The sequence below is a fragment of the Sylvia atricapilla genome, unplaced genomic scaffold, assembly GCF_009819655.1.
Source record: "Sylvia atricapilla isolate bSylAtr1 unplaced genomic scaffold, bSylAtr1.pri scaffold_153_arrow_ctg1, whole genome shotgun sequence".
Classification (NCBI taxonomy): domain Eukaryota; kingdom Metazoa; phylum Chordata; class Aves; order Passeriformes; family Sylviidae; genus Sylvia; species Sylvia atricapilla.
Genome location: NW_027077082.1, coordinates 7005 through 18776, shown reverse-complemented (window position 1 = coordinate 18776; position 11772 = coordinate 7005). Strand labels below are relative to the sequence as shown.

At 50.0% G+C, this 11772-nt stretch overlaps 1 protein-coding gene across 1 annotated transcript; it reads left to right on the top strand.

Annotated features, from left to right (window-relative positions):
• Nucleotides 1-266: 266 nt before the first annotated feature.
• LOC136374843 (serine/threonine-protein kinase PAK 3-like) lies at nucleotides 267-7361 on the top strand. Its single transcript, XM_066340234.1, has 10 exons — nucleotides 267-607; nucleotides 948-1116; nucleotides 1535-1598; nucleotides 2144-2192; nucleotides 2950-3062; nucleotides 3722-3839; nucleotides 4527-4626; nucleotides 5703-5899; nucleotides 6704-6841; nucleotides 7260-7361. Exons 1-10 carry the CDS (start codon nucleotides 548-550, stop codon nucleotides 7359-7361), a joined length of 1110 nt encoding a protein of 369 aa, XP_066196331.1. The 5' UTR covers nucleotides 267-547.
• The last annotated feature ends 4411 nt before the right edge of the window (nucleotides 7362-11772 follow it).

Genomic DNA, 11772 nt, shown 5'->3' with positions numbered 1-11772 from the left:
GAGCAAGAGACTCTACAAAAACGAGTGAGCAAAAGAGCACTAGTCACTGCAGTCACCAACCTGGTGCTTTCTGCCCTCCTTGCCTTTCCCCTGCAGAGCAGCAGGGGGGTGGGGTGATGCCTCTGAGTGCCATCCTGCTCTAGTGTCAGTCCCAGACACTCTGAAGGACACTTGCTGGTCTGCTGAATCTCAGCTGCTGTCCTGGAAGTGGCACTAGTTCTTTGGCCTTTTGGCCAGCAGGCATCTGAATGCATTCCTGTTCCTGCTCTCCTTGTTTCTTGAGGTGTTCTTGCAGGTGAACACGGTGACCCAGATGGATCTGGAAACAAGCTGTCTGTATCCCTTGTGAATCTGGTCTCTCCCTTTCCTCGCAGTCGATGACTCTTGGCTGACAGGGACAAGCTGGACTCTCTGACTGCTTTGTTCTCTTTGACTTGAGGTGGACCTGTTGACATCTCGCCTGGCAGCCTGCACAGATTTCCAGCAAGTGACTGGCAACGAGGAGCCCCAGGATTCCTCTGAGGCACAGAAACTGTCCCAGGCAGAAATGCTGCCGGTTGGGCACGTTCTGAAGATGGCAGAGGGAAAGAGGACTCCGTGGGAAGAGGTAGAACATTTGAACAAGGAGCTGCAAGTGTGTCTGCAGCCCTTGGAGGGGAAAAAAGAGTCCTTGGGAGAAAGTGGAATGGTCATTTTGGCAGTCACCCTTCAGAAAATCCATGCAAATGGATTTTGGAGAAAACGGAAAATTAATCTGGCCATGAACGTGAGTAAAACCAGCCTTTGGGTTTGACCCATCCAGCTGGAGAAGTGGCCATCAGAACACACCCATGGCAGAGGCCTGCATGTGGCTGACAGCATCTTCCTAAGGGCTTGCATTTGAAAGAGGATCTGGGGCTAATCTCTGCCAGCCACTTTTCTGACACCAACTCCTTTGTTGTCGTCAGAATTCCACAGGCTCTTCTGTTGAACCTGCAGCAGCAGCAGCAGTGTCACCTAAAGGAGCCTTTGCTGCCCCAGCTAAGAAGTGGAGCTCTGGCAGTTTGTTCAGCTCCAGCCCTGACACAGCTGCTGCCCAGCAACAGGAGATGGAGGACAACTCCCTGGAGCTCCTGAGTACGTCTTGTGTCTTTCTTCTCTGAGGGACATTGTACTGTGTGCACGTGTCAGCAGAGCTGGACCAAATGATGCTGAAGGCCCCCTTGGGATTGGTTATAGCATGAGCTGCTTTGCTTTACAAAGGGAAAGGCATTCTTTTGGCAAACTGCTGCAAGGCAGAGAAGATGCCCTCCTCTCCTGGGAATGCATCTCCCTGTGCTTTGTTTTCTGTCAAGAGATTTCTTCACAGGACTGTAGAAAATCAGTCTCTGTGATGGCCATTTGTACTGCACAGCTGCCTGTCTTGTTGCGGTCGTTGTTCTTGTTGTTACCCAGCTGACCACAAAGGACTCAGAGTCCCAGACAGTGGGGTTGTATCTCTTGGATGGTGGGATGTCTGCTTTCAAGTGAGCATCTTGCATTTTGTTTCCCTCAGGGCAAATGGCGAGCATGGAAAATCCCCTGAGGAAATACACCGAACTGGAAAATCTTGGCAGAGGGTGAGTCCAACCACAGTTACTTCTACACAGTCATGGGGCAGGTGATTTGCTGCTGGAACATCTATCAGGTCAGGCAAGCTGCAAACATATTCAGACACTGGTGTTAGTCTGCCCCATCTCTCAGTACCGGCCAGCATTTGTAAGCGTGGTCAGAAGGCACTGTCAAAGACACTTCCATTTCATTGCCAGAAACAGCAAACCCCCCCTAGCATAGCAGTGAGATAACACTTCTCAGGAACAATTCTTCCTAAGAGTTGGCTGAAGGAAATAGTCTGTGGTCAGGATAAGAAACCTCCTAGTTTAGAAACTGAATTCCAAGATGAAAGAATCACCTGGCCTTTTGAGCTGAGACACTAAACCCTAGTGCTTCAGGAACAGGCCCAGGGCCCAAGCACTGGAGAGGAAAATGCATCATCTGCTTTCAGGCAGACCCCTCCTGCATCCTGCAGGTTTGAGGCATTTCCAGCAGAGATCTCCAGTCTGGGCTGGCTTTCAGTCCAAGACCTAAATGGCTTCTCCTTTCTTTGCTGCTCTTTTGTTTCTAGGACTTTTGGAGATGTTTGTAAAGCAGTCGACACTGCCACAGGAAGAGAGGTAAATGGCAACTCTGCTGCTCTCCAGGGCTTTCCTCTCTGGTGTCAGCTGGGGCTGCAGCTGTGGGCAGAGCTGTGCTGCAAAGGCACAAGAGGCACAGCCTGGTGCCAGCCTGCCAACTGCATTTGGGACACTCTTTGTCCTGCTCAGCTGCCAGGAGGAAGGCAAGGAGGGCAGCGGTTCCTTTCAGAGAAGGACACTCTCCCTGGCTCTCAATTGCTCAAACAAAGGTGGTGCCTTGGAGCATCTCACTGCTCTCTGGGGATACAGCTTCAGAGTCCTGAATGCTCATTTCTGGCTGCCAGCAAATACATCTGAATGTTCCTGGCAGTTCCTTAGCCACGTGCTGTGCTGCACTTGGGAACTACATGGAGGGAGAGATCTGCAAGGCATCCCTAAAAGCCCCAAGCCCTGCCTATAGCCCAGGATGTATCCACAGAGTGCCAAGGCATGCATTACCTCTTCTGAAGTACAGATGGAGGAATAGAGAGTGTGCTCAGAGCTTTGTGGGTGATAGTTGAGACACCATTGCTAACAAGTGGACAAGGCAAAACATCAGTGGCCTCGTGTCCTGTAATTGGCCCCCAAAGGAGGAGAGAAATGGGCTGTTGGAATGTCAGTTCCTAATGACTCCCTTGTCTAATCACAAGGCACTTTGGCACGGCTCACCTGTGTCATTGCAAAATCACCTGTCCCATGTGTGTTGTGGTGTCATGCCACCAACTTCTAAAGTTACTCATTTTCTATGTCATTCTAGGTGGCCATCAAGAAAATCAATCTTCAAGGACTGAGGAGGAAGCAAGTAACCATTAATGAAATCACAGTCCTGAAGAGGAATACAAATGCCCGTGTTGTGAATTATTTAGACAGGTGAGCGGTCACGGTCTTATCCCATGAAAGTTTGTTTCCATACTAAAAGCATGCACAATTAAAAAAGCCGCGTTGGACACTGGCAGAAAATAGAGCTATTAATTACTGGTAAATTATTATTTCTCTACTCGCCTCCAATAGATGGGAAGAGAGTGCATTTTGTCTGCATGACTCTTCCCTGGCTTTCAAACACACAGTTAGAAAATTGTCCAAAAACCTGGATCAACCCTACCATACTAAGTCAGTACCCTGTAAGTTCACTGCCTCCATGTTGTTTCAGGATTGATTTTTTAAAGTTTCTTCAATGCTGATGAAGCATCCTGGAGAGGATTTCCCTTGGAGTGTTGCCCCTCTTTTCCATGGCTGTCCATGCCAGGAACACTAGGGGCTTGTTTCCAGGAATACCGTATGTGACAGGTTCTTAATCTTGGCTGTTACTAAAGCGCACTTTTCTCTTGCTGGCCATCTAAGACATCTCCTTTTTCACACATGTGCCGTTCTCCTTGAGACTGCACAGACTGCAATAAATGCACAGCCTTGAGGGAATGTCTATTCCTTTCATTCTGTCCTTATCACAAAGGGACACAGAAAGAAGAATCAAGTAAAAAACAAACGTAGCCATGCATGTTCATCTGCATGGCCTTGTTTCCTTCTTTCAGCTACCTTGTGCGTGAGGAACTCTGGCTGGTGATGGAGTACATGGATGGAGGCACTCTGAAAGATGTCATCAATGAGACTGACATGTCCGAAGACGAGATTGCCGTTGTCAGTCGGGAGGTCAGTCAGGGATCCCAGCTGTGCTTCCCAGGGCTCGGGCAGGATTGTCTGGGAAAGGGGCTCAGAACAAGTGCAATTCCATGTGCCAGGCTTTGTTTCTGTGTCGCTGGTATACTATGGGCAAGCAAGAGCATCTCAAGTGTACTGTCTGCCACGGCCCCTGCACTCACTGGAGTCTGTTCCTGTCCTCTTTATCTCCTACTGTTGCATTCTCATTCTGTCTCTTGCATTTGCTGTTCTCCATCTCGCCTCTCTAAACTTTTGCCTGTCTGCACTGCATGCCTTGCCTGTAAAAGCAAAGGTGGTGGTGGCAGCATTTGAAAAGAACAGCAAAGGAAAGAGAGAGAGTCATTTCTCTCAGTCCTCAGCTGAAAAGGTTAGCAGTGCAGCCAAAATGCTCTTTACCTCTGAGCACATCCACTGCAGCAGCAGTCATTCCGGCTGGTTTGCAGGGGAAAGTCTACACCAGCAGTTCCCTGGTGCTCCTTGAAAAGCTGACATGCCTTTCTTTAGCAAAGGTGCTGCTCTGCTAGTGTTGGAGCAGCAAGCTCTTCCCCTCAGTAGCACTGTGCTCTGCCATTACTCCCCATTCCCTGCAGAGGGGGAATCTTTGAGACCTGTTTCCTTTCTTGTGGGATGAAGTCACATCACTGATTTTTGCCCTCCTGTTTCTGGTTTCTCTCTCAGTGCCTGAAAGGACTGGATTTTCTCCACTCCAACCATGTGATGCACCGAGATGTGAAGAGCCTCAACATCCTTCTCAGAACGGATGGCTCTGTCAAGCTGGGTCAGTATATTCTTGGCCAGGTGCAGCATTCCAGGGATATGTGGGGTGTGGGGCTGCTTCTGAGTGACTAGGACCCCCCCAAAATGGTGCTGGTGGCAGTGCAGGGAGCCCTGCTGTGAGCTGACCACACGGTTACAACGTGCACAGAGCTATGGCAAGGAACAAGCAGTCCACAGTGACATTGCTCTGTGTGTGTCTCCTCCAGAGGGAAGGAGCTACAAGTCTAAAGCTTCAGGGGAACAAAAGCCACTGCTGGAGGCAGTGTAAAAAACTTGGGGATTTTTGGAAGCTGCCAATGCCATATTTCCATGGCTAAAGTCCTGAGGAAAGAGAGCAGGGACAATTGTCCAGGAGATTCAACAGTGTAATGAATACATTGACCAGTCACTATTGAACTGGGTTAACTGGTTTAATAGGGGTTTAATAACCCTTATTAAAGGGGTTTTAAACCCTAATAAGCAGCCAATTACAGAAAAATCCGGGGAGCTAGGAGGGGGGAGTAGCCCTTCTCCTCCTCTCTGAGGCAGAGGTACATCTCTTACCACAGTCAGCTGGACAGGGGACCAAGATTCCCCTCAGCACCTCCTTTTATATTGCCATTCCTCCTTCCCATTGGTTCCCCCTTGGAGGTTACTGTCCATTGGCCAATTTTTTCCCGCTTCCAGGCTCTGGATTGGCTCATGTCCGGGGTCCGCCTCCTGCCTCACGGGGCATTGTGTGATTCGTTGTTACCATAGCCCGGACTCAGGAGATGATTGGCCACCAAATCTGTCCATCAGGAGGAGTCCTCAGGGTGCCCCTTTCCCTCTGTTCTCCCCTTCCCACTCTGCAGCATCGCCCATCAGATGCCCATACACCTTGCTCCTCCCCAGACAGCACAACCGGAATAAGAAAGCCCCAACCCAAACTGTACACCCCAAACGAAAACACCTGAACCCAAACCCTACACCCTAAATTGCAAAGATAAATTGATTTATAACAAACAGCACACTCTCAAACTTCTACTGGGAAATTCTTTTGCTTGCTTTCCTAATTGCACAGCAGTCAAATAAAACAGTCTCTTGCTTTCTCCCCAGCTGATTTTGGCTTCTCTGCTCAACTCACCCCTGAGCAGAGTAGACGAAGCTCGGTGATCGGGACTGCTTGGTGGATGGCGCCTGAAGTGGCAGAAGGTCGACCATATGGCCCCAAAGTGGACATATGGTCCTTGGGAATTGTGGGCATCGAAATGGTGGAACGAGAAGTTCCTTACAGGAATGAAAGTTCTCTCTCGGTAAGGTGTAAATACTCTCTGATGCCGCTGTTTTTCTCACCTATCCCACGTTCTGTGTGACATTGGATAAAATCCCATTGCCAGCTGCTGGAACTACTTCCCCCACGGTCCCTTTCTGAAAATGTCCCTGCAGCACATCAGCATCTGCTGCTAGGCTGCATCAGTGGGGGAACTCAAGCTTTACCCCACCAACAATCTCCATTCTCAAGCAACATTTTGCCTTTGGCTTAGAAGTCGTTCCAGCTCTTTTGGCTGTGTAGATGGCCCTAAGAACAGGAAACAAGAATCTTAGAACTGGTATTGTCTTTCCTGAAATGAAGGAAAGAAACCCAAACTCAGCAAGGTCTCTAAACCAGTGGTTGAGAGAAGAAGTGCACCCCCATTCTTCTCACAGGGAAACTTGCCTGAAACCTGGACATGAGGGTGTGAAGGCCACCGAGTCTCTTGTGCTTCTTGTGCAGTGGTGCTGAAACACTCAGTGACCATCTTTCTTTCCTAACCCAAGCCACTTTCTCCATGTCACCATGTCTCCATGAAGCCTGGCCATGTGGAGAGCCTGCCAAAGCCACCCCTTTGTTTCCTGGCACTTTCTAGGATGGGCACATACCATTAATGCATTGACTTGAGTGTCCAGATGAGCAGAGAGGCTACAATAGGGATGGCATTTCTCCTTCTTCTGATTTGACCACAACAATTTTCCTTTTGCTGTGACTGAAATTTGCAGTCTGCTGAGAGACAGAGCTGCAGGTGCTTCCTGTGTGCCCAAACAGGCATTTTCATCCCAAGACGTTCCTTTTTCTCCAGGCTCAACTCCTGATAGCCACAGAAGGGACCCCAGAGCTGCGGCAGCCCAAGCTCCTCTCCCCTTGGCTGCGTGACTTCCTGAGCTGCTGCCTGCAGACAGACGAGGCGCGGCGCTGGTCTGCCAAGGAGCTGCTGCAGGTAAAATGCCCAGGGGCTGCAGGGGAAACAGTGTCCCAGGGATGGGCTCCTCCTGCACTCAAGTGCAAGGCATCAGAGGAGCCCCCCTCCTGCTCACCTCCACTCTTGGTGCTGCTCAGATGAAAACAGTCAGGAATCCTAGACTGGGCTGGGCTGGCAGGGACCTGTAAAGGTCATCTGGTCCAAGTGCCCTGCAATGAGCAGGGACATCTTGAAAGAGATCAGGATGCTCAGACCTGAAATATTTCTGGGCCTGGGGCACTTGGCAGCTCTTGCAGCAAACCTGCCACTGTTGCCACACTGTTTCTCCTTAGACCTAATTTTTAGAGTCAATCCCCTTTGTCATTTAAAAAAAGGCTAAGAGCCTTTGAGGCTTGGAAAGTAATGGCTCATTGTTGGTTTTTTTTCTTCTGTGCAGCATCCATTTGTAACATCAGCCAAGCCTAAAGCCAGCCTGGTGCCACTGATCGTTTCACTGAAGGAGTGGAAGGAGAATAGAAGAATGAGACGACCACTTTAGAACTATTTTGTCCATCACCAGTTTAGAGGATTGTAGAGTAGACTGTAGTTAGGATTTTAGAGTAGGATTGTAGCATAGGATTGTAGCTCAGTATTGTAGCTTCAGATTGTAAATAAAAAAAAGTTTTGAAACCCCAACTCCTTTCAAAGATTCCCCTCCTTCTGAGCCTCTGAGAAAGCTCAACATTTCCTTCTGAACTGTCCATTTATTCTTAGAGGTGGAAGGTGATGTTGATGGCTTCTCTGGTATGATTGGAAAGTGGGGGGAAAGTCTTCTTCAGTCATCCTCTCCAGACCACAGTGCCTTTGGCATATGGCCCACTGGCTGGGTTTTACCCAGCTGTGGCACTTGTGTTTGAGGCAGAAAGGGCAGTGGCATTTGCAGGCAGAATCAAAGGACGAGTGGGGCAGCCCAAATATCCAGTGCAGATGCAGGCCTTGAGCTGTGACTCGAGAGCATTTGGGTTCCTGCCACTTGCATTTGTACCCCTAAGTGCAGTGTCTCTGTCCGGAGGGGAGTTTTGCCGCAGTGGGAAAGCAGAAAGGTCAGGGAGGCTGCTCGGCAAGGCGCAGAGCTGGTGCAGAGCTGTCAGCGGCTGCGGGCTGAGCCCCGGCCCCGCCTTGCCCAGGCTGGAGCCCCAGCAGAGCCCCGGCAGAGCCCGCAGCAGCCTGAGCCTGGGCAGAGGCAGCTGCAGCGAGGCCCTTGGAGCTGCAAGAGGCAGCAGCCCGGCCCTGGGTGCCTCTGGGTGGCCCCGGGCGAATGCTGCGCTCTCGGAGCCCAGCTGGCAGCCGGCTGCTCCCGAGGGGAAGCGTCGCCGTGCTGGGCACAGCACAGACTGGTGCCTTTGGCCGCCCGGAGCCTGCCCAGGAGGAGAGAAAGGCAAAGCACAGCCGAGGGCTGCAGGCCTGGCCGAGGATCCCCAGCCTTGTGCCGGCTGCCCTGTAACTCCTGGCCAAGGTGAGCAGTGTGGGCAGCGCTCTGGGCACAGGGCAGGGAGCCGGGCTGCTCCGCAGGCTCCAGCACAGGGCAGCGTCCTTCAGGCACGGCGCTCCTGCCGGGGGAGCCGAGGCCAGCGGGAGGCAGGGACAGCTCCTCAGCTCACATCTGCAGGCGCCAGGGCCTCACTCAGCTCTGGGAGGAAGCGCCTGCAGTGCTGGAGTTCTGCTCTGAGCCACAGGCAAAGGGGGGAAATGCAGAGTGTCCTGCAGAAATATTCAGGGGCACCAGGCCAGCTTTGTGCTGTCTGGCACACAGCCAGCACTGTGCAATACAGCCCTGAGCTGCTGGGAGAGAGGTGTTAGAGAGGAGCCAACTCTCAGATGAAATTCAGTGGGGACAAAGTCACCAAAACAAAAGAGAACTGTTTCTTAGGAAGGATTCACCTCACCTGGGTGTGTATCTTGCTCTCCCAGAGCCAAACATACACACACAGTCACACAGAATGCTGGTTTTTATTGCCTTGCCCCACCCAGGGCGAACCAGTGTCCCCTTTCACTTCGGCTGCGTACTAGGAACTTATATTTTATCCCCACTGCAGGAGAATCCCAGACGGCTGGGACAAGGAATTCTGCTGACCTGAGATATTCTAGAACACGTGGGTTTACTGCAAGGGTCGTGGGTAAAAGGGCCTTGCCTTCAGCTACCAGCCTCAGCTGAAGGGAAGTCCCAAACAGAGAGGGAGAAAGAACAGGAGGATGAGAGCTGAGAGAGAAGGGAGCGAGAGAGCAAGGTGGCAGGGGTCAGAGCACAGGGGGAAGAGAGCAGGGGGAAGAGTGGGGGGAAAAGGACAGGGGTAAGAGGAGAGGTAAGAGCAGTAAGAGAGGTGGGAGAAGTAAGAGGTAAGAGGTAAAAGCAGGAGAGGTAAGAGTAAAGGGAAGGAGAGGAGGAAGAGGTAAGAGAGCAAGGTCCTTGTTACAATACATTATATCTCCTTTTGTGAGGAATATTCTAATTTACAGTGACCAACTAATACAAGACACAAAATCCTACAGAATCTACATCCATCCTATAAGAACTACTACATTACCATACTGTGTTATATTTTAAACTCTAAAACTACTCTTTAGACTTTTCTGTTTTGCTGTATTGACCTTCGGATCCCTTAGCCAGCAGAAAGGGATTTTTTGTTCAATCAAAAGGAATTCTCCTTCAGCCATCTAAACTATTCTTTTCAGATTATATAGTTACTAAGATGCGGTATCCTACAACTCAAAGTAAGCTTTCATTTCTATTTCAATTATAGGTTTCATATTTTCAGAATCTTTTGCTAAGCAATCATATTTGTAAGGTTTCCCTCATTCATCTTCCCCAACACCCCACCACCTACTTGTCTGTCCCCTCCCTTCTTATCCTACTTCCTTTTTATTCTGGTCTTCAACCTCGCCCCTCTCCCAGCTCACAGCAACACCCAATAAATTACCCAGAACAGATACAAACCCTATATAACAACACCCAGGACAAACAAGTTTCCTTCTTTTTCTAATAATCTTTCAGCTGCAGCAAATATTACCTCCTGTCTCACTGAGGGAATTGGGGATGAGCCTGTGGCTTGTGCTTGAGCAGTGAACTGATTTGGAAGGGAGCAGAAGGGTTTCAGTAGGCAATTTGTGTTTTCTTTCTGAATTGCTGAAAGAAAGACACAATGTGGCTTCAGTCAGCAAAAACATTTTCAAGGTGCACTGAGGAAATGCTTGTGAGCAATTCCCAGAGAAGGAAGGTGTTGAGAAAGTGTTGAACTGTAACAGATCATGAATTCCCTTTGCATTAACAGTGTTGAGCCCTCTATTCCCTCAGTGCAGTGATTAACAAGTGCAAGGGGCTACTTTAGCCTTGAGAACAGAGTAGTCCTCCTAAGAAGGTAGCTGGAAGGCATTCAAGGGGAAGAGTGGTTGTAGGTGGCTCTTGAACATCAGAGGAGAATTGGAGGAATGGGATGTTCCCCAGATGACCACCAGAGACCCTCAAGAGAGCCCTACTCTCCTGTCAGTAACTTCTGAGAAGTGATTTCAATACGTCAACTAATTTGAGGGAATTTAGTTTAGCCTGTAAGTTCCAACAAAACAATGAGTAGGTCTTATTTCCATGGTTACAAATGAGTAGGTGAGATTTCTGAATGGGCACGTGTTAGGAAAGTGATTCCCCTCACACCCAGCACTGAAATAAAGTCATGTATCCTTTCTCACACTCACCTGGCACCAGGGATCAGGCCCTGCTTGGTACCTTTCATTTCAGTCACTTGTATTGACAGGTGAAAATGAAACCTTTTCCAGCTGTTTCCCTCGGGTTTCCCTTTCTGGGGTCCAAAGCTCTGTGCTGCAGGTGGCCCGGGTGTGTGCAGAGCAGTGCAGCCTCCACAAAGCCCTTGGTTTCCCCACAAGTCATCATGGTTTGTGTCCAGGTGTGCCCAGCTGTGGCAGGAGAAAGAGCCCGCAGTGCAGTGGGCGCCGTGCCCTGCCCAGCCAGGGCTCTCTGGCACAGAGGAGCAGCAGCACCAGCACCTTTCCACCCACTCCTGCCTTGGCCTCCCCTGGGACACAGGAGCCTCTGGAAATCAGCACCACCTGGCGCCTTCCCAGCCTGGAGCAGCTCCTGCTGCTGGGCACATCCTGCACTTGTACTGCTTCCACACAGGAATCCAGGCAGAGGGGAGACGACAGACAGAGAAGCCCTGGGCTTGTGCAGTAAATGGGCAAATGCACGGGGGAATGTGTTAGGAGTTATTTCAGCTGTTATGCCAATACTGCCTTCTCTCCTTTTCTCTCGTCACATTTCCTGCTCTTTTCCCTCTCACACTTCCACCCCTTCCCCCTCTCGAGTCTCACAGTTTTCCTCTCATGTTTGCCTGCTAATTTTTATTCATTTTCCCCATCCTTTTTGGCTCCCCTTTCTCACACTTCACCTCTCACATTTCCCCACCTTCCCACTGTTTCCTGTTTTTTTCTTCCCACATGTTTCTCACCATATTCCCCTCACTTATCCTGGCGTTTTCTCCCCGCATGTTTCTCTCCTTTCCTTAGTCATTTTTCTGCAACTTCTCATGTTTCTCACTTTTGCCCTCATGTTTCTCACTTTTGCCCTTATGTTTCTCACCCTTTCCTTCTCACATTTCTCACACTTTTCCCCTCACACTTATCATTCTTTCCCCCTCATGTTCCTTATATTTTCCTATCGCATTTTGTGCCCTTTTTAAATTTGTGTTTTCTGCCACTTTTTCCCATCAAACTTCCCACCCTTTTTTTCTCCCTTCATGTTTTCTGTTGGAGTCCAGGACATCCCCTTGGATGGCCTGGGACCCGAGGAAGGGAATTTGAGCCCTGGACAGGGGAGTGTGGAGCCAGTCCAGGGGGCTCAGAGACCTTGGCACAGAGCCCAGGAAAACACCGAGTTTGATTTTAATCCATGAGAAAAGCTT